The 24,731-nt window shown below is 39.7% G+C and overlaps 1 protein-coding gene across 1 annotated transcript in view; it reads left to right on the forward strand.

Moving 5' to 3' along the window:
• dars1 (aspartyl-tRNA synthetase 1) overlaps window positions 1-24,731 on the forward strand; it is a 40,857-nt gene that overhangs the window by 9,860 nt on the left and 6,266 nt on the right. The window contains exons 3-13 of the mRNA XM_074695437.1: window positions 118-147; window positions 916-973; window positions 2,707-2,799; window positions 3,028-3,130; window positions 10,719-10,821; window positions 12,303-12,383; window positions 15,433-15,492; window positions 16,584-16,695; window positions 18,731-18,865; window positions 23,682-23,829; window positions 24,247-24,393. Of these exons, the coding sequence (XP_074551538.1) occupies window positions 118-147; window positions 916-973; window positions 2,707-2,799; window positions 3,028-3,130; window positions 10,719-10,821; window positions 12,303-12,383; window positions 15,433-15,492; window positions 16,584-16,695; window positions 18,731-18,865; window positions 23,682-23,829; window positions 24,247-24,393 (1,070 nt within the window). The remainder of the gene's footprint in view (window positions 1-117; window positions 148-915; window positions 974-2,706; window positions 2,800-3,027; window positions 3,131-10,718; window positions 10,822-12,302; window positions 12,384-15,432; window positions 15,493-16,583; window positions 16,696-18,730; window positions 18,866-23,681; window positions 23,830-24,246; window positions 24,394-24,731) is intronic.

The following is a 24,731-nucleotide window of genomic DNA, read 5'->3' on the forward strand; positions in this document are numbered from 1 at the left end:
ATATTTATATTTACTTTTCTACTACTCCCAGAGCTTATAACATTAGCTCTTCATTTTAGAGCAAAACAAAAACCTTTAAAACTCTCATTATATCTTTGTCACCCCTCTGTTTTGCAGGCTGCTGAACAACAAAGCACTGAAGATCATGTAAGTATCACTTGTGGATCACAGTAGTTATTTTCCACTTGCCTGCTTTTCTTTCTATCTTGAGCCCTTTTCATATTGTAAATCTACAATGTTGCTGTTATCATCATCAAACCTTTCCACTTTCATATTAATCCCTGCAATTGTGAAATGTTGGTCTCCCAGTGCTCACATTGCATTTACACTGTTGCAGGAGCAAAACGTAGACATGAACCTAGACATAGGCACACAGCATGCTTGGCCTGCTCTGCCAGCTTAAAGCAATTGTGTCTTACCTGTTTGTTACACCAATTTTTCTGTTCTTCATTAATGTGCCTACTGTTTGCATGAATGTTCTTGTGCCCACATTATCTTGCTGGACAGGGCAGATGTCCTTGGTGGACAATCCTATCCTGTACTGTCCCTCACTCTTATCTGATATAAATTTACAGAGTCCTGATGTAACATGGAGGCTTAGTTCCACCATCACATCTCTTTGACACATACTTGTTGTTTTCAATAAATTACTTTTTCAAAGTACTTTTTGTCACACTCCCCCTTCTTGCTTTTGCATATTGTAGCTCTACTTAAAACCTCATTAAGGTCCAAATGTGCAAAAGGTAAATTCTATCAATTTTTCCACTGGTCTTAAGATTTTGATCAGGTCTGTAGCAGTAATTGTCGTAGAGAACCTCAGAGTTCATTTTTATTAGACAAAAGTTGTGCAATGTTTTATTTAGCCCTTGGAAAATCTAGTCTTAATTGCTTGATTTTCATACTTTCATTCTCCAGGACTTTGCCAAGGACCAATATGGTGTGTCAGCTATGATCCAGTCCCAACAAAAGCTTGGTGAGTATAAGACAACTTAACAGCCACATATCACGATGAATTGGGCAGTTTTGCCTCAATAATGATAAATGCATGATAAATCCCTGAATAACTGCAGGAAATGCAAATTAACTGCTCTATGTTGATTTATTGACTAACTGGCACACATTACATGCAATGAAATATAAAAGTATAAAAATCCCTTGTAACCATTCAAGTATTAAGACGCTCATAGGGCTCTGACTTGACCACAGGCCGGATGTTGCTGCAAAATGCTTGACATATCGAAGCTGTGTTGTGCAATTGGGAAGCAGCAGTGTTTCCACTACTATCTTTTTTTTTAATTTTATTTATTTAATTTAATTTTTTTTTTTTTGGGGGGGGGGGGGGGGGGGGTAATTTGCTTTTGAAAATACTTGGATACGTGTGGACAAGGCCAAAGACAACAAAGAAAAACCCTCTTCAGTAACTGTGAGTTTCTTTCAGGTGAGCTGAATAAGCCCACCTGAGCTGAAGACTTAGGTTATGGTGCCCCCTCAGCAGAGGCACCACAGCCTACCAGCACCACACAGTCGAAAACAGATTTATTTTCTTTTTTATTAAAACACAGAGTATACCAACATGGGCAAAATGACGTTGGTTATTGTAGTAAAGTTAATTTTGGCAACAGTAAATTTTCCTTTTATTGCCCAGACCTATTCAAGAGAATCATTTTGTAGGAGGAGGGGAACGGTTGAGCACTAGCTCAGGCAGGCCTATAAATATGGGAAAGAAAACATCCAAACGAATGCCAATTTTTTACCTAAGGTGTTGAAAATATTACAAAATGTTGTCACTACCATTTCTGTGCCAAAATTAAAACTGAAAGTGTTTAATTTGTTTTGGTTTCAAACATGACAGTCAACAAGGCAACACGGTTATCCACAAATCTTCCATCCTGTGAAAAACATTGCAAGCCATTACTTAAATGTGTGATGTAAAATGGTTCAGCAATCCAACTGTGAAATAATTTAGTTGTGCAAAAGCCAATCAATGCATGTTGATGTGTCCTTTTGTACAAAAGGTTTAATGGTCTATTTCCATGTAACATCTACTCTCCGTACTGTATCTGCCAAATACAGAAAAACAAAAACAGATAGAGCCCATGGAGCCATTCATCTTTCATGTTGCTCTTTCAGCCAGAATGGCAGGAAACAAAATGGGACAATTCACTTGCATGTCAAACCCAGCCATTATGATGGTGGGGGTGGTTGACTTTTATGTGGGTTGATCCAGAATTCTCAGCCAAAGGCAAACTCTGTTTTTATATGTAATATTGTAGCCTTCAAGTTAGAGCTTCCTGCTAGCTGATAAGGTTAAAGCATGCACCTGGGTGACACAGGTGAAACTGGAGCCAATTAGTCATATTGCCCTAAGAAACAGGCTGAGTTAGTAACATTTACCCCAGGCTCCTTATTGTCTCATTTTTAAGCATATCTGTAATTTGAGAATTTTTATTGTCTGTCGGTCGTCACATGCACGAACAAGCTCATTCACATTCCTTTGTTCTTTTCAAGTTTCCAGGGGGAGTAAAGGAAGAGTGAGATGTTTTGCCGTAAGGGGAAAAAAGAGATGCCTTTGAAGTGTTGGGTGTGTGTGTGTGTGTGTGTGTGTGTGTGTGTGTGTGTGTGTGTGTGTGTGTGTGTGTGTGTGTGTGTGTGTGTGTGTGTGTGTTGGCATGCACATTTGTGTAACTATTTGTTTGTGTGAGCTAGACAGGGATTTGGTGCGCATCCAGGACCTTACTGCTGAGAAGGCTGACCAACTGGTCTGGACAAGGGCCAGAGTCCACACCAGCAGAGCCAAAGGTGAGCTCAAGCCCCTTTATTTACCATTTTCAGCTCAGAGCAAATTTATTTTATACAATTAATTACTAACCGTGCATGACAGTGAATATCCTCACATGACATGACAGGAGATTCTGTTTTTCTCAGCTTACATGATTTATTAACTGGAGAAAAATACACGTTAGAGAGAGGCCATGCTTTTTGAAAATATATTTCAAAGCCTGACACTATCCACTTTGTCTGTTGTAGGGAAACAATGCTTCCTGGTCCTGCGTCAACAGCAGTTTAATGTGCAGGCATTGGTCGCAGTGGGAGACCGGGCCAGCAAGCAGATGGTCAAGTTTGCAGCAAAGTGAGTTTCAGTAATGCTTTTCCTGTCAGGGGGGCACAAACAATGGTGGGAAAATCCTTGTAGCTTATCGCCCGCCTATCCGTTTTCACACATTTGGAGTGAGATGGAGGCAAGGGGATCAATCATATACTACTTGACAACGAAAACTTGCTTAGCTGTGAGAGGGTGGGCAACAGCTGTATTGTAATGGTGCTTTTCCTGTTGTGATTGCAGAAATGGAAGCCTGGCATGGAGGGGTTACATACAGTGGGGCAAAAGAGTATTTAGTCAGCCACTAATTTACAAGTCCTCCTTCTTAGAACCTACCTAGACTCATATGTACCTCTGTTAAAGTTAATATCAGCTTATAGTTGTGTATATTCTAAGACTACCACTTGAGCTGCTCATTTGAGCATTGGTGGCTTGTATACAGTGGGGCAAAAGAGTATTTAGTCAGCCACTAATTTTAAAAGTTCTAGTACTTAAAAAGATGAAAGAGTTTTGTAATTTTCATCAGAAATAAACTTCAACTATGAGAGATAAAATGAGAAAAAAATCCAGGAAATCACATTGTAGGATTTTAGAAGAATTCATTTGTAAATTATGGTGGAAAATAAGTATTTGGTCAATAACAAAAGTTCAACTCAATACTTTATAACAGAACTTTAACCTCTTTAACTTTAACAGAACTTTGATCTCTTAGAGAAAAACAACCCCCTACATCACTTGTGTGCAACACCCAGCCGTTTGATATTGCATCATAAGGAACTTAAGCAATAGTGTGATTACACCAGCATTTAAAATAAGCCTCCTTTTAAGTAGCAGTTACAATCTCAGAGTCCCAAAATAAACAGAGGGAGGGAAAAACATGGACAGTGGTGGAGTTTGCTGAAACTTAACCTAGTTTTGTCAAGCACACAACCTTCTTTCCAATTATTGGATCTTTTCTTTTGTGTGCAGCACTTTCTTAGTCACGTTTGCAATGTTGTGGTGGAGCATTCTTGCAGTAAATAACTATCTTATGATAGACAGTCATTAGATTTTGAAAGAGTTTGCAACATGGTCTGACATTGCACCAGCCAGGTTTCAAGTTTGATTAAGAGTTTAGGTGCTAAAAGCTACATTTGTCATAAGTATTGCTTGTTGACATTACAAACCTGAGACAGACTGCAGACTGAAAGAATGTGCAAAAACATCCAGCAAGTGAAACGTAACTGATGACGTTATGTCTTATATGACCAGAGTATTTGTTGAAAATTGTTCCACCATTTCTGGTTAGTTTCTCTTTTAAATATGTATGCTAGTAATCTAAGACTAATGTTTTTAATTGTATAGTTGGAATACCATAGTTCACATTTTAGTATATTTTTCACAGCATCATACACTATGTACCAATTTTATGTGACCTTAGACTTCCTTCAAATTATGTACAGGGTGGGCCAGAAAGATTTACTCATTGTATATTTGTATTTTGTTGGCGTAGCTTTTGTCCTAGAAACTTAAAATTTTGGATAGTTTCTCTTAAAAGGCATAGCTTTTGATGTACCGCAGCTCATTTGTTTACACCTAAGTTTCGTCGAGTATGGCATTGAAGGGTAAGTGCAACCAGATTGTAGCCTTTGAGGAGGCTGGACTGACAACAATGCAAATCATGAAAAATCTGGATGTCTGTGGTAAGACTGTCTACAATGTCATGAAACGATGCAAGGAGACTGGTAATACCACCAGTAAGCCGATCCCTGGAAGAAAGCGTTCAGTCCAAACCAAAAGGGTTGTTGAGATGGTGAGGAAGAGAAACCAAAGAAATCCTCGCAGGAGCATGAGGGCAACAGCAAAGGAAGTGAACATCTCAAGAACTTCACTGAGAAGAATCGTCAAACAGGATCTCGGACTGAAAGCACTAAAATTGCAACACAGACAACTGATTTCAGCCACTTCTAAGAAAAAAACGGCTTGACAGGGGGAAAATGATGCTGCAGGAGATCCAGAAAGCCACAGACAAACTCCTGCTTTGGTCTGATGAGAAGATCTTCACCGTTCAGGCAGTGGTCAGGTCCCAGAATTACAGGGTTTATGCACATAGTGCACAGCACCCACCCGAAGGCTGCAGAACTCATTTTGGCCGTCAGAAGCCAGCTGGAGTCATGGTGTGGGCTGCTGCTGCATCTGATGGGTCAAAGTCTCCTTTGGTCTTCATTCAGGAGGGTGTGAAAGTGAACAACCAGGTGTACCTTCAAATGCTTGAAGAAAAAGTGTTGCCTTGGTGAACCAATGCATTTGGAAACCACTATGTCTTCACACAAGATGGAGCACCAGCTCACACATCCAATGTCACACAGGCCTGGTGCACGCTACACTTTCCTGGCTTCTGGCACAAGAACATGTGGCCTCTGTCAAGTCCGGACATCAATCCAACGGACTTTGTGATCTGGTCTATCCTGGAGAGGGAGGTCTGAGGAGTATCTCACAGCAGTGTCCCTGCTTTGAAGACAGCTCTGATGAAAACATGGTTAAAACTTGATGCAGAGACAGTGCGGTGCTCATGCCAGGCAGTGCCAGGTCATCTTCAGGCTATGATGAAGGTAAAGAGTGGCCATATTGAGATGTAAATCTTTTTGGTGACAGAGAATAAAGTATAGAAACTGTGTTTAATGTGTGTTATGTTTGTCTGCAAGCATTTTTGGATAGTGCGGAAAAAACGACGAGTAAATCTTTCTGGCCCACCCTGTATGCCGTCAGGTGTATTGGTCATTGGTTGAAGTTAAATCTGTATATTTGAATAATGTTTCCTGCAGTGGGGCCATGCAAACGACTCCATCAAAAGTTTTTAGGATCAAAATGATTTTCAACCATCAGTCAAAATTTAGAATTGTCAGTCCGTTTAAATGTCTCTGGCAAAGGTTGTCAACTTTTAACCTCATATACAGAAAGTTTCCACCCTTTTACATAAGGGAAATTTAATATAAAATACATGAAGAAAAATAACACCTTGAGGCATAACAAAGTGTAATCGATAAAAACTGAAAAACACAGGACCACAGTTTTGAAGTGTGTGTGTCATTTTAGCAACAAATTTGGTGGTGCTTACTCTTTGCAGCTTTCATTGCAGGCTGCCTCCCCCTGCAGTTAATTGTGTGTAAAGCCCTCATACTGCATGCAAATGTTCTTCAACTTTTTACTATTTCTTTACTTTTGTCCCTTTTCAGTGATGACATATTGAGAGAGGAGGGGGTTGTAGTGAGGCAAAAGCCATTTTGTAAACTCATAGAAAAAAACTTCATTTATCCTATGCAAAACACTTGAGAAAGCCATTACTCAAGGATAGCAATGATAAGATTTTATCGATATCAATACCCCTATTGGTTCTCCTTATCGATCAGATTCTTTATCAATTTCCTCATCAAATTTTTCAGTGTTTTTTTCTATGTAAAAAAGTAGCTTTACAGGTTCTCTGGGTCAACAACGTTAAATTGAGTTTATAAGTAAATAAATATTTACTCGGCCTCTGGATCTGGATATCTCTGGGCATAAATATACTGAAGTAAGTAAAAACTGCTGATGCATTATTGACTCAAGTAGACCATCTAGTGTCTTGAAGTGGTTATTGCATTATTGTTAGTTGTTCGGAAGTATTTAGTATTTTTTACGAAGAGTAATTGTGATATGTCTCTGTGATGTAAGTCTAAGTTCTATTCTGAAGCCGAAGTTATACTGATGTATGTTAACCACTAGCATAAATGCAATTATCTATAGTGGTTAGCATCAAGCTAGTGCTATTTTGTTTGCTTCATTTTTGGTAATTAAGGAGATTTATACCATGTTGAATGTATTGAATAGGAATCTGGTGTAAGAGATTACTATAAATTTCTTTGTGTGTTCAGTTTTTCAGTAAAACTTCAAGCTGAAAATCCTGAATCAGCGTTTTCTTGGAAAACATCCTATCTCCTATTTTGTTTAATTTCTACATGAATGATTTATTGCATAGGCTAAGTTTGTGTAAAATTGGCTGTATGGTTGGCGGTACAGTGACAAACCATCTTACGTACACTGATGATTGTGTGATTTTTAGTCCGAGTTCTGCTGGTTTGCAGCAGCTCTGTATGCTCCATGTATGGGGATCAACACGATGTAAAGCACAAAGACCTAAAAAGTGTGATTATGATTTGCAGAACCACAGAAGATAGACATATGACTTTTCCTGACTTTAAGCTCTCAGGCAACGTCCTCAATATCAGCAGCAAAGTGAAATATCTTGGTCATGTGATCACCGACCAGCTGACAGATGATGAGGACATCAGGGATGTCATTGATATTACATTTTCACTTCCGATACGATACCGATACTGCAGCATTGAGTATTGGCCGATACCGATATTAATCGGATACGATATCAGCATTAAACATGCATACTTTTATTACTTATTTTGTAGTATGTCTGTCATGTTAGAAAAGGCTTGATTAAGTGATATTATTCAAACAAGGAACAGTAGTCAGCAACAGTAGGTATGAGGAAAAACTGACCCATTTATTATTAACCAATGGGTAATAGAAACTGCTTATATCAGAGTGCTTATATCAGAGATTTTAGATGCATTCTGATACGATACTGATACTTGTTTTTTTGCTGATATTGGACAGATATCAGTATGGGACTGGGACACCTCTAGAGGACATGTATCGTCAGTGTCGTATGTTGTATGTGCGAGCTAATATATTGTCTTGTAAATTTGGTCATTGCTCTGGTGATGTGAAGCTGACTTTGTTTAAAGCATATTGTTCACCTTTGTATTCTGCACATCTGTGGCTGAACTATAAAAAAGCTAGCCTTCAGAAATTGCAAGTGGCATACGATGATGCTTTGAGGATACGTTTGAAAAGGCCCAGATAGACTAGTGCGAGTGCGCTGTTTGTGAGTGCGAGAGTGAACACACTGCAAGCAAATTTGAGAAACTTAATGCACAGGTTCATCTGCCGATTGAATGATTCTGAGAATCAAATTGTTAGGGCACTGGTAAATATTAAGTATAGTGACATACGTTGCACATCCCAGTTTTGGGGGCATTGGCATAAGTGCCTTTTAAAATGAATTGATGGTCTATTTTTTTTTTTTTTTACTGTTGCCTTGTTGGTTTTTGTGTATTTTTATTCTTTTCGTTTTTCTTTTCCTTTCTCACCTCTAATCACAGAGCTGCTGAACAATATTTTGTATGTAATTTCATGGTCATATTCTTAATAATATGGCCATACATTTGTAACACATTTTATCTCAGCTGACAGTTGGGGAACAAGGAACTTTGCCCTGAAACTGTGTGCTTTCAGACCGGGGAACTAAGGTCTAAATTTAGCTCTTGCATAATACATTTACCCCTGAAAACAGCCTTATCTGGGGGGTAGTGCTCTTTGTGTCTCCAGGACCTTTATTCAAGCTGATCGTTTCTCGTTGGTGGAGCATCTGCAGTGTTTATATTTTACCCACTTTTCAACAACACAACACACAGCTGTTTCTCAGATGGATAACTCCTGTGAATGTCTCTGTCAGCTCCTGGCATTACATTTTGGAGCAGGGTCAGGGCCCGCCCTTTAAACTTCAAACCCTGCCCTTTAGACCATTTCACCTGGCCCGCCTCTTGAGATCAATTTTTAGTGAAATCTGGTCCATCGTGTCAGACAGAGGAACAAATTTCCAATTTCCAAGGTGACCCTGGATGCAGCATAATTACTGCAAACATGGCAGAAAAATAAACAAAAAACAAACACTGGTAGTGTTCTCAATTAACTGTAAATCAATATACTCTTTCGAAGGCTAAAAGAAAGGTTGAAGATTGTTTCAGGAGAGGTGGGAAAATGATCATTTCTTTGTTGAGTTTAAGGGGAATGCCACCTGCCTTATATGTAAGGAGAAAATTGCCAATTTGAAGGAATATAATTCTTTTACTGATGACTGAGCTATCAAATGGCATTTACGATTAGTTATGTGACAGAGGCAAACGTTTCGGCGCATACTCTTTGGCTCTGGATGAGAGTACTGACATTAATGACATGGCTCAGCTTGCCATGTATGTCCGCGATATTGATGACCAGTTCGAAGTAACGGAAGAGTTGCTTAGCCTGAACCTGATGGAAGGCCGTACCACCGCTAAGGATATATTTCACCTGCACTGTGACACAATTGACCAGGCTGGCCTCTCCTGGAAGTCGCTGATAGGAATAACGAGGATAACTGGAGGATGAAGGTGCAGATTCTGCCTTTGCTCTGCAGTGCATTATCCACCTGCAGTCACTGTGCAACAGGTGCTTAAAGTTTGACCATATGATGTCCGTCGTCGTAAAAGGCATCAATTTCATCAGATCCAGGGCTTTACAGCACCGCCAGTTCCGTGCCTTTTTGGAGGAAATTGATGCCTTACATGAAGATGTGCTGTACTTCACAGAGGTATGGTGGCTCAGCAGGGGAAATGTCCTGAAGAGTTTTTTTGAGCTGAGAACAGACAACAGAAGTGAAGATGTTCATGGAGAAGGGCAGGCTGGACCTTCCTGAACTTGATGAACTGGAGTGGCTGATGGACCTAGCTTTCCTAGTTGACATCACAGAGGAGCTGAACACACTTAACCTGAAGCTGCAGGGCCCAGGCCGGCTTGTCACTGCAGCTTTCGAAAATGTCATAATGTTACGGAAATCCCAGCTCTCTGAAAAAAAAAAAAACTCTTCCGCTTCTCACCATGCTGATCTCTTGTGAAGAGGGGAAAAGCATTCAATGATAAAAAAATATGTTGCTGCCATTGAAAAATGACTGCAGGAATTTGACCACTGATTTGCAGAAGTCAAGACACGCAGTGCTTCTTTCCAGATGTTTGTTTACCCTTTCTTTTTTGATGTCCAGAGTGCTCCCAGTCTGCTCCAAATGGAGCTCATTGACCTGCAGGGCAATTCTCAACTCATAGCCAAGTTCAGGCAAATGAAAAAGCAAAAATGCTGAGACAATTTTTGAGGGAATAAGTTTGGTTGCTTATTGAGTTTATTTTCACCTCTGAGTTTAGCAACAAGTCCATGACTGTCAAAGACTTTGGGATGCATGCAATGATTACACAAAATGTAGTTTAGCATTCCAGAACACTGACTGCTGAAGGGGTCAGGATTTGGCACTTTAAGAAGTGTGGGTTTGAGACCATTGTAAGAGTTAATGAGAGGCTTGGAAAAATCAGCAACAAACAAGTAAGGCATGTGTAGCAGTTCATTCTTTGTGCTTTGCTCAGAATTGTCAGTCCACTAATCAGAAAGTGACTTGATCTGAAACTGAGCTGCAACTATCCTTTGAGGACATTTACCATCACTTTTCTTAACAATCCATTTTATACCAATCTACTTGTGTAGCACTGACATTTATGATGGTTCCAAATGGAATAAAATTTCTTTTTTCACTCACGCTCTGTCATCTACCCTAATCCTACTCTTCATTGGGTCTGTATCACCAAAAATAATGAAAACGCTTGTATTAAATCATATGTGTCAAATGATGGTACATTCTTTCCCAAGCATGTAGCCTCTTCAGGAATTAATTTCATTTCACATTATGTCTTTCTAAAATTCCTTTCTCAACGTCTCTGCCAGCATCACCAAGGAGAGCATTGTGGATGTGGAGGCCATGGTGAGGACAGTGGAGTCAAAGATTGAGAGCTGTTCCCAGCAGGATGTGGAGCTTCACATTGAGAAGGTGGGAACACTTTCTTTTCTTTTTAGCAATTTGCAATAAAATATTACTGACAATATCTTGTAGTTTAAGGTTTTTAAGTGAAGTTAACAGAAGACACCAAGAGAACATACTCAGAAACAAAGCTATGCTGTGCATGGAGTTCAGAAAAGCATGTGTGGGTGGGTCTGTGTCAATATCTGAGAAGACGTTTTTTTTCTAAAACGTATGTTCAGTTGTATGCACTCAGGTGCAGTCAGGTGCCAAGGCATGGTTGAAAATGAAATCAGCTTCTCCGTAAAGGTTGTCACCAGTAGAAAGCATGACATGCTCTGAAAATCCAAGGTGAAAAACTTTGACTGCAGATAATAGAACAGAATAGAATAGAACTACATTGTCATTGTAACAATTACAACAAAATTGAAGTCACAGCAGCAATCAAGAAAACAAAAGTAAGAAAGTGTATAGAAAGTGCAAAAAAGAGGTCCGTAAGAAAGTAGATGATGACAGCTTGTCCATCATTGTCCAGTTCAGCCAGTCTCCACCTCCACAGGGTCCAGGACTGAGCTTCTTCAGTCATGCTCCATCTCTGTCTCCTGTGTCCTGTCTGCTCACAGCAGGTGAAGCTCTTCCAACATGGCGTTGGTGTCTGATGTTAGCTCCATTAGCCATGTCTGTGAATAGCTTATTGCTACTCTGCCCTCTGGTATTCCCTCTGTTGCTGGGTTAGCACAGCTAGCTCGTCCATCTTATAGGAGATAGATCTTACGTTCCCAATAACGATGGATGGAAGGACAGGTTGATGTCACCTCATAGCTCACACCTGAGAACCAGCACGTTGTCCTCACCTCCTTCTCCTCACCTTGTGGGAGGACATCAGGCCTTACACCAATTAGCATTGACATGCTACAGGCTGCTAACAGCTGAGTTCACATGTAAACAATGCAGCCATGGTTACATGTAGGATCTCCAGACAAACACAGGAGAAAAGTATTAAAAACATCGCTAAAGACACAAAAAGTTTGGTGTCCATGACCAACAATGAACCATACAAAGTGATGATCCACTCCAAATACAAAGATGACGAAAAAGAGACGAAAAAATTACAAGAAATGGACAAAGAAGAGAGAGCTGCTGCAAAAGGCAGCCATAGCCAACAGTGCGGTGCCTAGCAATAACAGAACACAGTGGACCAACAACAGCAGATGCCATGGCACCTCAAACGAGTATTCAAGTTGATTAAACCAAATGTCTTTCTACAAATAAAATATAACTAGAACTCTAACGTGTTTTTCCTTACAAATAACTAAATCTACTTTTTGTAATTATTAGAGTTCTTGTAGTTCAACTTTAGATTCAAAGCCTCAAGTAGGCTAGGTTAATTATCTTTTGATTTGACATCTTTTAACAGATCTTTACCGACTCCTGTTACAAAGTAAAAAAAAAAATCATCCGTCGCTAATCATGGTTGGAATTTCAATGCTTGATTTTTTTCCTCCTCCCAGATTTTCGTCGTCAGTCAAGCAGAGCCCCGTTTACCCCTTCAATTGGAAGATGCAACCAGGCCTGATGGAGAGGGAGAAGAGGTAAAGAAGAATTGGGGTGGATGGAAGGATTAAATTTTGTGACACATTTCTATAAATTAGTATTAAACTTTTAAAATAACCCGCCTCCTACAGGCAGAATTTTTTCTACACATTTGCAGATCACTCACATGGCAGGACTGTAGCAAAATTCACATGTATACAGACAGCCAATCAGGAGGCCCGTCTCAGATGAAACGATAATTTGTGTGTATTTTCTGGTCTTGTAGACAAAACGCTTAGACTTTCAAGCCATTTGAGACTGGGTATTTATTTGCAAATCGGTTTACACATTTGCTGATTTGTGCATGCATTTGTGGATTTGCGCACAGATTTGTGGGTATTCACACAATCTTGTAGATTTGCACACAAAATTATAAATGTCTTGACACATTTGCAAATCTGTTCACACATTTGTGGATCAGTTTACATATTTGTGGATGCATTTACGTGCACATGAATAATTTTGCTACAATAATAGCTCCATACCATATCCTTAGCTATGTGGTAGGCTATCATGTTGGTTATTTCTATCCACCTCTCCACATTTACATTGTGAGTGCCGTGCTGTGCAGTGCTGCAGCTTTTGGGCGTGTGCCAATCCATACTGGATGCGGCTCTGGAGCGTTGTGCAACTCAGCACAGGACAGTGCCCATAGCAGCTGGATACCCAAGATCATAAGATCACAGGAGTATCACATGTTCCAGAAGAAATCTCACCCATTACACCATACTGTAATTACTGCTACTGGTAATTTATTAATATGTTAAACTCACCTGGCCCTCCCAAAACTTCAGCAGTTTCAGTCCATGCCTTCTCCTTTCTGTTTGTGACCTTATAGAAAGAATGTGCTGTGTCATATTGAATTCTGAAGTTTTTCACTTCCAAGATGAACATTTCCTCGTCCTGCTGATGACTTCTGGCCATGTGCAAGTGAAGCAGTTATAATAAACAAGGATGAGATTTACCACCGGGAGCCAGAGCATGGGGCTTTACCAGATACTCTGATTGTTTTCGTTTCTGACTTCCTGTAGGTACACTATGCTCTGCAAAGATTGACACCAGTCTGCAGCGTACTGTGGCAAAAATAAACTAGGAATGTAACAACTGTGCACAGTGGTCTGCCGGTGTTAGTGATTACAGCACCAGCAGACTGCAGAGAACATGGGACATTTACAGGTGAAGAAAGTTTGATTCTCTGAAGAGAAAAACTAAACCGTGACGGTCCTGATGGCTTCTAGTATTGGCATGACAAAGATATCCCACTGGGGATGTTTTCTATGCAGCAGGGTGGAGGGGGCTCCATCATGATTTGGGAGGACTTTTCCTTCGGTGGAGCAGTGGAGCCTCAGGTTGTGTAGGGATGTCAAAAGGCAGCTGGCTATGTGGATATACTGCAGGGGGTCTCCTTCATTAACCTTGCAGAGCAGATGGACCTGCCTGATTCAGTTTCTGATGTCCTGCAGATCCATCTTGCCAGGCTAACGTCTAACGCCATTATCACAGCTGTTACTCGTGTTCCTGTAGTTTTTTGTCTATTCTTGCTGGGCAGCGGCACACATAAGCTACGTCATACCGTGGCTTGATGTGGATTGGTCTGTGGTGAGTGTGTCAATCAGAACGATCATCCAATCACCAGCTGCTGATTTTTTTGAAGGTCCCTCCTCTGAAAACAAATCCAAAGAGCTGCTACCCAGATGGACTAGTGAAATATTTCCGTGACAGATATATGAAACTGTCCGTCTGGCATGTCAGGTTACTGTATGTCTGGCGCCTTAAATACAGCAGATACATCTACGGTCTGGCGCTGCTCTGTAGTGTGTGGACTGCATTCACATCAACTCACACCAGCTGTATGTTCAGTCTAGCAAGCTGCATGACTGACAGACATGTGGAGTTGCGAGACCCAGGAAATCCTGCGCATCCCACTCTATCAATGAGCCTCTCTTCATTCATGTTGGGCTGTAAAACCTCAAATCTGTTGACTCCTGGGGTGCGTTTTAAAGCGATAAAATTCCATCCTTCCTTTCATCCACTTGCGTCATTCACTTACGTCTTAGTCCCTCCCACCAGAGATGCATGAGAGAGACGCGAGGAAATGAAGAGAGGAGAGAGGATGGAGGAGATTCGCTTTTAGAGTAATTGGACATCCTCTCCTCTGGAGCGTCACATGAAGCGACGTGTTTCAGTGATGGTTTCAGCTGATCACCTCTGGATCATCTGTCAGTCAGCTCTAACAGCTACAGCTGCACATGTTTGTGTGTGCGCATGTGCGCTGTAATAACTTTGATAAAACTTTAACAGTAACAGTGATTTGTCTGTTCCTTTAACCTGTGCCTTTATCTAGAGCCCATATGATCGTGTACTCTGAAACTTATCAATATAATCTAGTTTATTGTGTCTCAGGAAGATATTATTTATTACATTTTAGTTTTCAGCAGTAATCCTCCGCTCTATTGATTTCATGATGGTTGTGTTCATTGTTTTGTGCTTTAAACTCACAACAAACAGTTTATTACCAGATTTGTGAACTGTTTCTGAGCGATCCTCTGTGCCTGTTTTCAGCTCGTCTTTACTCTCATTAAACTCTGTTGTGTTTGTGAAGTTTCATGTAGAGAAGTCTGAGCTGCTGCAGCGTCCAATCAGAGAGAGATATTCCATATGGGGGCGTGTCTGTCAGTGAAAGACTTCTGCAAAGCCAGCTCTTGTGTCTCCTCAATCATAGCTCCTCTGATCAGTCTCCTCCATCCTCTCTCCTCTCTCCTCTGAGCACAATACTTGCTTTGAGTCTTTAAAATGGCGACTCAGAAAGTACTTCTGGTGCCTAGTAGGAGAAAGGAGAGAGGAGGCATGAAATTATCGCTTTGAGACGCACCGCTGGTCTGACTGCTTATTATGTGTTTGTTGTTGTAGTCCATCTAAATACTATCTGACAATGTGAGAAGCCCACCTTCTCTCCCTCAAAGAAAAGTATAAGCTGAGTATGTTCCTGGATATTTTCATGACTGGAGGGTGTTCGTCAGTATGACTGTGCTTTTTGTTCATCCTCAGGAAGGCAGAGCCACAGTCAACCAGGATACAAAGCTAGACAACAGGGTGATTGACCTCAGGGTAAGTTTCTTCTAAGGCTGAGAAAATGTGAGAGAAATACCTGAAAATAAGACATGGCCAGCAGATACTTTTTTGAGCAGATCTAATCTTCAAGGCCAGCACTTTCACAGTTGAGGCATAAATATGTTGCGTTGTAGGATGAAAAGGAACAATTCCCAGTTTTAAAGGCTCCAGCTCAACAACATCTAAAAACGATTAACCTCTTACATTTTACTCTAATTAAGGAACCAAAAAAGAAATACTCGTAGGGGAAATTTCTTTTTTTTTTTTTTACATTTGGTTGAAATGTGTTTTTTTCTTGGCTATGTAATTCAAAGTGATTCAAAGATTAACATTCTACATGGGGAGATACCTAAATCAATACAACCAGCAATAGAGAAATTGCTAGGTATATTGTTTTGATCTGCTACCTCCAAAAGTAGCAAGCAGGAAGGATCATACAAAACAGAAAACAGCTCATAGCTAACACAGAAAGTTCTTTCAAATTTTTTAGTTATGACAGGTTATGGTTGGGTTAAACCAACTATAGGAAGAGTCTAAGTGCTAACATTGACGCCATAGATGCTCTGAGACTAGCATGAATGATTTTTTTCAATGCATTTTATACTTTTTGGGTTAAATGCTCTAAAGAGAGAAGTTTTTTCTCAGCACCTTTGTTCAGGAACTCATTCCAATTAAAAATAAAACTTGCAGAAAGGTTTTCAACCATGCATCCCTAAATGATATCTGCAAATTAATAAGTTTATATACACTCAAACATTAAACCTTTTTAATTCTGCTTTTGATTTATCTGCCAGGCCTCTCCCATGTCAAGTTTAATGTGTCATGACTAACTGTTATAGCCAGTGAAGCTTGCATGTGGAAATTCTGTAGTGATTTGCGAAGAGTCTTTTAATTTAAGGATGTTATTTATTATGGGAAACATATAAAAATTGGGGACCGAGGTTCTAGTAACCCCCTCATTTAATTAAAGCTGTTTTCAGCCCTTACCAAATTAGGTAGGTCTTATGGTTTAAATCTTTATCTTGTAAATCCCTAGAAAGGATAAGTTCCACACTTGTTTTCTGTGTTTGTGTGCATGTCTCCAAAAGACCACCACCAGCCAGGCCATCTTTCGCCTGCAGTCTGGAGTGTGCCAGCTCTTCAGAGACACCCTCACCAATAAGGGCTTTGTGGAGATCCAGACCCCTAAGATTATATCAGGTAAGAGACTCCCCACATTGATTCAATATTAAGACTTACCTATGTTGTGCAGTAGTAATGAGTAATATCAAGAGTCACACTGGTTTCTGTTAAAATACCCACCAGTGTCCTGTTAGTCATTGTGTGACAGTTGCAAGGTTTACTCCCTGTCTAGCTTTTCATTTACCATCTGCTTTATCAGACTAGGAAAAAAACCTTGAAATTTGGTTGAAGCTAACAAAACTGCTATATGGTGAGTGATTAAAAAAACAAATAGTCATTCACATCTGTGTTTAACTTGCTGAGTGGGATCATTGTGCAATTCATTATTTTCTCTCTGAAGTAAAATGAGGTTCAATTAAGTTTGCCTCAAAAGATGAAAATAGCATTTGTTTCATCCTCCTAAGACCCTGCATACTCATATAAGATGAATACATTCTGCCTCTCAGACCCTTGATACTTCAATTTTTAAAACTCTGTGATTAGCCACACTTAGGGTGTGGTCACACTGGCCATCCAAACTGTGCCAGCAATCACACCACCCCTATATGAACCAGACTTTAGCAGGTATCACACACTCGCATGGCCCGCCTGCGCCATTGTGAAGCGTCTGTTTACATGAAGAGCCATCTCATCAGAGTCAGCACAAAGAGACACAGAGAGCACTGCTACAACTTTAGAGACTTTTAGACTTATGCTAAGTTGTTTTGGCCCGACACAGCCCTCTAACACCCCCTCTTTGTTTAAAATGATTGTCGAGAGATGCACTCGCTGTGATCATACATCATGGATCACACGTGCTCTCCGTGAGCTTGTGCTCATGCCTTGAGTAAACTGTGCTGAAGCCCACCTCTTCGAAGTGTGCCAAACCAGAGAAGTGAATTGTGCTCAAGCACGGCACGGTGTGACAGTGTCCTCTTTTAGTGATAGTACATCACACCCATTCTGGTGAAAACAAAATGGCAAAAATATCTGCAAAAAACTTCTATAGAAGTAAAGCAGAGAAAGGTAAAAAAAGTATTTCCAAACTTTCTGAATGAAAGCAATGTATTTCTGTGATACAACAATAACTAATAACTTATTAATCAAACTACAAACCAATTTCTTCCCCTAAAAAGAGCAAGTTTAATTATTATACACTACTAGGTCATACTTATTTCAAATAGCAAGGGAAAAAAAATGTAGACCAGACAAAAGCTATGGTCTTAGGGGGGTTAGAGTTAATGAAATTAGTTTACCAAAAAGTAATAGAGTAGTTATTAACAGTTCATCATAAATTCCTGTGTTTAGCCTTCTGTTTGTCTCTTGGTTTTGAAATGAATTCACGTGAAACCTGTTCCAATCTCACTTTCTATCTGACAAACAAGTGACACTGACATTGTCTGGTGGTTCTAAATTCAATACTAGATTTTGTTGGCGCTTGTATATGTGAGTTTTTTTTTTTTTCAAAACCACATCTTCCTTCCTGCCAACACCCATAGTGCGTACAGAGAACGGTTGGAACAGTTTGTGCTGTGTGAATCTCCACCCTGACTGATGTGGTAAAAATTAGATAATGCCCGTTGGGTTCTGTTTAAAATAGGGAACTGTACATGTGTTATGTAAGTGTTGTCATCAAGTACTATTTTAGGCCTGATTTGTTTTTGAAAATATGTCTGACCCCTGTTCTTGTTTCAATGATGAAAAAACAGATTGACTGACTTTTGTGAGCATTTGACAATTTGCAGGTAAACGCTCCATGGAACATTTTCACTGGTAGCTGCTGTCGATCTATTATTCTAATTGAAACACACACTTACCTGTTTAAATATATAATATATATTTATATTTCTTACAGAAGTTTCAAGAAAAACAAAACAAAACAAAACATGGGCTCCCTGCACCAGCTCTTTATATATTGTGCTTATGCTCAAAAATAGCTGGTGTGTAACTTGATTTGTGTCATTGGTTGCATTTAAATAGAGTTTATTTATAGAGCTTATGATTTAGTTTGTGAAAAGTTAAAAAAGATATACAAATTTTCTAATTTCTTAAAGTAATCTTTGTTTTCTTCTAGCTGCCAGTGAAGGTGGAGCAAATGTCTTCACTGTGTCTTATTTCAAGACCAGTGCCTACTTGGCCCAGTCTCCCCAGCTCTACAAGCAAATGTGCATCTGTGCTGATTTTGACAAGGTCTTCTGTGTTGGCCCTGGTAAGTTCACCCCCTGTTTGTCGCATAATCTAACATATTTCCCGTTTTGGTAAAAATAAATAAATAAATAAATAAACAGGAAAAATGCAGAATTTATTTGAAAAAAATATTTTTTAAACCTTGTGACATCCCCTGTGAGTTTTCGCTGTAGCTACAATCAGTGTTAAAGGGGTCAAAGTGATCCTGAAAAAGGCTCCCCTCCAGATATATGCCTGATTGTAATTCACACTTTAGGAAAATATAATTACTGCCAATATTGCTGGTTACAGGTTATTTTAAATTGCTGCTTCTTAGCTTCCAGGTCAGGTTGACCAGGACCGGATTGATTTATGGCATGTCTTGGTCTCTATGATGACACCACACCAGCAGCCGAAGTTTAGTGGAGAGAAGAGATATCTGTGTTTTCTTTGTTGAAAACAATTTCTGTGATTAATTTTGTGGCCATGGTGGACACTGGAGCCAATCTGTCAGGCAGAAAAAGGACAGAAGAGCAGAAGAAAGAGAAACAGCAGAGAGATAGAGCACGAGCTAAAGGCAAACACAGGGATTAATTTGTTTGTGCTAATGCTCGTTCCAACCCACAGTCAGCAGTTATTCTGCAGTGGTCTGTTCAAACTTGAGAGTCTATCAATAAAATGAAGAGTGAGGTTACGTTAGCTCTGATTGGTAGATGACTGGCAGGACATAACCAGGATTCACAAACGTTACACATTACTGACATGTTTTCGAGCTGTCAGCTGCACTAAATGTAGACAGCTACTAAACTATTTAAAAACTGACGGTGTTTACTTGTTGTCACTTTGGCCTACAGATACGCTAGAGCACCGGGCTGCAGAAGTCGCTACATATAGCTGACTACTACAACATTTGCTTGATGTTGCATTTCAAATCATAGCTCTACATCGCTGTACTGATTACAGCATACTATAATGCTGAGCCTGCCTGCAAACAGTCATCCAAGTACTGTTACAACGTAATGCTAAATTATCTAATAATAGTATTGTAACATCTGTCTGGACACTGCAAGGATGAAGCTGATCTGTAATACAACACTTAATTAAACTGGTCACTGTCCACTGTAACAACATCAACTAACAACTTTGAGAAACAGAGCGAAATTGAAAATGAATGGCTCATAACAGTCTAACCCACGGAGTCTCCTGCCTCTCTCAGCTCTCTCTCACACACCCACACCCACACCCACACACACCCCTCTGCCCCTCCCTCCTGCTGCACTCTTACAGCCTTTCCTGTTGGCTTCATTGACTTTGCACTGTGAACTTAGCACAATGAATATCCACACTATCACATAACGAATAGCAGAGCTGTTACAATGTGATACAATGCCAAATAACTGAACAGGTTAAGTCTGTCTGTAGCCCCTCAGCAGCAGCAGTCACACAGGAGAACTAATAAGAGTTTGCAGGACTTTGCACAGTTTTCTGGACGTTTTCACAACTAAAATATTCTGATATTTGGTGAAATAAAATTAAACTAAGACTAAAAGACTTAAAGGTTTTGGATGACTGAAATATGACTAAAACTAAATAGTCTGAGACAGTGGTTACCAACCTGGGCCGTGGCCCCCTGGTGGGCCGCAAAGCTACTACAAGTTGGCCACCAAATATGTTGAAATGCTGACTCAGCATTTTAACATTCTGTTCTCCTGTGTCTTTATGTATGTTGAAATGCTGACTTAGCTTTCCAATATATTGTTCTCTTATGACTTTATCATGTTGAAATGCTGACTCAGTATTGTTTTTCTACTTTATTCCTATAACTTTGTCTCGTTAATATTCTTCCATATGTTAAAGCTCTAACTTTAGCATACCTCCACTTACAGACTTCATTTTTGCTTTAAAATGTTCACTGATCTGAGGTAACTTTTTGATATATTCAACAGGTTTTTAAATTTCACTGTTTCAGCAACACTAACTTTTGACTTTTTTCACTATATCCTCAGCTCTCAGAGAGCGGAACATCTTCAGCCAGAGTGCACTGGCAGCTGTTGAGACTGCAGAAAACTGTCAATCAAACCTGCCATTAAATTCACCAACTTAACTCAACTGAAACAAAAATTGCCTCCAAATGTTCCCTGACTTCTCCTGCTCCTAACAAAGGGGATACTTTAGCTACATATTGCACTCTTTGGCCAGTTTGGAGCTAACTAGGGCTGCAACTACCGATTATTTTGGTAATCGATTACTCTAATGATTATAGTTATGATTAATCGACTTAATCGATTAATTACTCAGAAAAAGATGAGAATGCATAATAGTACAATTCAAAAAAGTAAAAAAGAAACAAAAAAACATGCTTTTCTATTTCAGGTGATAACAATTGTTTGCTTAAAGTTGTGTTCAAAGAAACAACATATTTGATCATTGATAAACTGACCAGATGCTGAATTTATAAAGTATAACAAATGACATAAATGTATTGTCACTTAAAGAATCAACAGTATGTATGGGCAATTTAACAGAAAAAAATATTGTTATGTTATCTCATTAAGGACTTAGTGGGCCACAAAGGCATATAAATAAAAATGTGTCCTCAATCTTCTCACCTGCAGGTCCAACAGTACACCCCCCTCTGCCCTATCACTATCTGTATCCTCCTCCTCTGTTTGCATGTGACGCATACAGTCCCACAGCCCATGTAATCTACACTCTAGTCAAGTAGGTGGCAGCAATGCACCTTCAGCTAGTTGCCAGCCGCTAAATAATCTGACAAAAAGAAAGAAGACAAATTCACTGAAGACAAACTAATCCAGTTATGGTGCAGCACAGTGCATCGGTTATGAAAAAACGTCAACGCTTTTACTAATCGATTTTTATCAATTTTTCCAATTCATTGTTGCAGCCCTCCAGCCAACTGTTGGCCAAAACTTGTTTTTACTCCCATTCAATCCCATTCAAACTTTGGTCAAACTTGAGGTGTTAGAGCAGGATTTCAACAGTAGTTACTCTCTTATGATTTAAGTTATGATCACCATGGCAACAGCTTATCTCAGCTGGGTGTCACAGGACATGTTAATACAGTCTTAAGCCTGGCTCACACTATAGGATTCGCGGCCCGATTTGACCCAGATTCAGTCCTCCCGACAATCAGGGAAGAAATCTGGTCAGGACTAAAATCGGCCGATGTTCGGCCAAGATTATCTTCTAGTGTGAGCGGTTGACAGATGAATCTTTAGCCCCACAATAGTCTCACAGACTCGTCGGAGCTGCCCTGATCATTTTCAAACATATTTGATGTTTATCTGGATGATTACAACATTCATTCTCACTGAGGATGACAACAGCCAAGAGAGAGAGAGAGAGAGAGAGAGAGAGAGAGAGAGAGAGAGCCCCCTTACAAGAGACCGGACAACAGACAAACGCAGGCTGAAAGTGCAACTGAAAGGCTCTGGGTCAGCTGACTGCACGCTCCACTGGCCCACTCGAGCCAGTTCAATGCCTTTAAAAATAACACATAACCACGCCATTTTCAGAAGCAAACTGTTGTTTTATCAGTGATCGCTGTGAGATCATACCATTATTGGCTGATACAGTAACAGTTTCACCTCTGTCCCTCTGCGTGCGCGTAATGGATGAAAAGCAGCGCTGCAGACAGCTCTGCTTCTCTCTCCTCCTGTCCCACCCACTAAAAACCTCAGATCAAACAACTGAGCACATGTGGTGCATCACTCTCTCTCTGGTCAAATAATCTTGGTGAAATCCTGTAGTGTGTGTTGGTCAGTATTTTCAAATCTTGTTGTTAGAGTGTGCTTAAGATTTAAGAGAAGATGATCTGTGTAGATTCTCCTTATGTGTGAGAAACAACCCGATTTCAGAATCTTTTCAGATTTTTTAAATCCTGTAGTGTGAGCCAGGCTTAACACACACACAAGACACACATGTTCACACTGTTTTGATATTTACAAGTCTTCAGCACCATTTCCAAAGTCGCCCATCCATCTTTTAACCCCTTTATAGATCCACAGATCCTTTAACTACATCTTCCTCTACTTATATCACAATATACTCACCTTCGTCTGAAGGGTGTCTTGACATCTCTACCCTCTGTACTTTTAAATAATTAAACTTTATTTTAAACATTTTCCCAATGAAAACAGAAAATCTGCTCACCCAGTAAAACTCCTTCAACTTCAACAACTTCTACCATCTGCATACTTAGACTTACAAACTCCATTCACACATGCACATTAGTCATGGATTTCTGCTTTCCTTTATTTATTTATTTATTTATTTATTTATTTATTTATTTATTTATTTTGAGACTTCACTGTTTAAACTGTCTTTTATTTTTATTTATCCTAGCTTTAATGGGCTAATTTCCATTTCACACTGTCCACTTTCTTTATCCACTCCTTGTCCTCTTTTTCTTCACTGCCTCTTACTCTTTCCTTCACTTCCCTCTCACTTCAAGTGTTCTTTACTTCTTTGCTTCTTTGAACAGTTCTTATGTCCATTTTCTCATCTGCTTTGTTTGACTATTTTAGCCATTTTATTTATCATTTTACTTTTACTCTTCAGCATTTTAACATGTTTGCTGCATGGAAATGCAGCTTCGCTAGTTAATTTGGGGGTTCCATTGGTGGTTGAGGCACACATCACACACTGCATACCAGGTTATAGACCTGGTCTTAGCAGTTGCTAGTTCAACTTCTTGCCTTGACCATTTGTTTTCCCCCCACTGTCAGCTCCCCATATGTCCTGTTTATCTACTGTATGGATATCCAATAAAGTAAAAAATGATAAAATGTAAAACTTTGAAAATAAAGAGGAAGTGCACTAAATATACATGATTCCAGTTTTCAGGGCTGAAGACTCCAACACCCACCGTCACTTGACTGAGTTTGTGGGTCTTGATATTGAAATGGCTTTCAACTACCATTACCACGAAGTGATTGACTCAATCACTGACACCATGGTGCAGATCTTCAAGGGTTTGAGAGACAAGTAAGATATGAATTTAAGCACCTGATCTGTTCAAACTAGGTTGATATTTCTGTTTTGACTTACCTTGCCAGTATTCTGTTTTTTTTTTTCACAAATTAAGGTAATGATTGTGCCAAATTGCATTATATCCTGTCAAACTATAATTTTTGAGTGAAATACTGAAAAAAACAGCTTCAACTTTCATTCACTGTCTTCATTACCTCTTCCTTGATTATTGATTTATCTATAGGATTATTTTTGCGAATGTAGAATGTGTTTCAAACTAAACTGCACAAGCCAAAGGAAGGCGACCTATATTCCACTTATCAAACTGGAGAAATTGGTTTGGCATATCATTTGAGCCATTTTAATTCTGGTGGTTTGAAGAAACTAGTTTGCATGTGTTTGTTAACACCTGTACTTACACACACCCACCAGCTTCCAGACAGAGATCCAGACGGTGAACAAGCAGTTTCCAAGCGAGTCCTTCAAATTCCTGGAGCCCACTCTTAGATTGGAGTACACCGAGGCCTTGGCCATGCTCCGGGAGGCTGGGGTCGAGATGGGCGATGAGGAAGACCTCAGGTTTGAATCTATTACAAACTCTGTGTTTCACATCACTTTCATAACACAAATACATTTAAACAAGGGTTATAGAAAGCAGTGGACATGTGACTGACCTCTTACCATTGTTTCAAGTACAAGCACACAAAGAATTTACAAATAAACAAGGTATTTCCAGCACTCTTACATAATATGCATTGGTGGTGTACAAGCATCAGGTTCATGTGTTATCCATCCACATCACCTTCACAGCCCTACATGCAGTATTTCTGCAGATTGAGTTCAAAGTTTTTGTGTATTGCTTTGACACCTGTAGGAGTCTTCAAAGCTTTAATTTTTTGTGATTTCTTTTTCATAGG

Source organism: Halichoeres trimaculatus, unplaced genomic scaffold (assembly GCF_033239565.1).
Source record: "Halichoeres trimaculatus isolate MK-OKI-2021-1 unplaced genomic scaffold, fHalTri1.1 fHalTri1_scaffold_19, whole genome shotgun sequence".
NCBI lineage: Eukaryota > Metazoa > Chordata > Actinopteri > Labriformes > Labridae > Halichoeres > Halichoeres trimaculatus.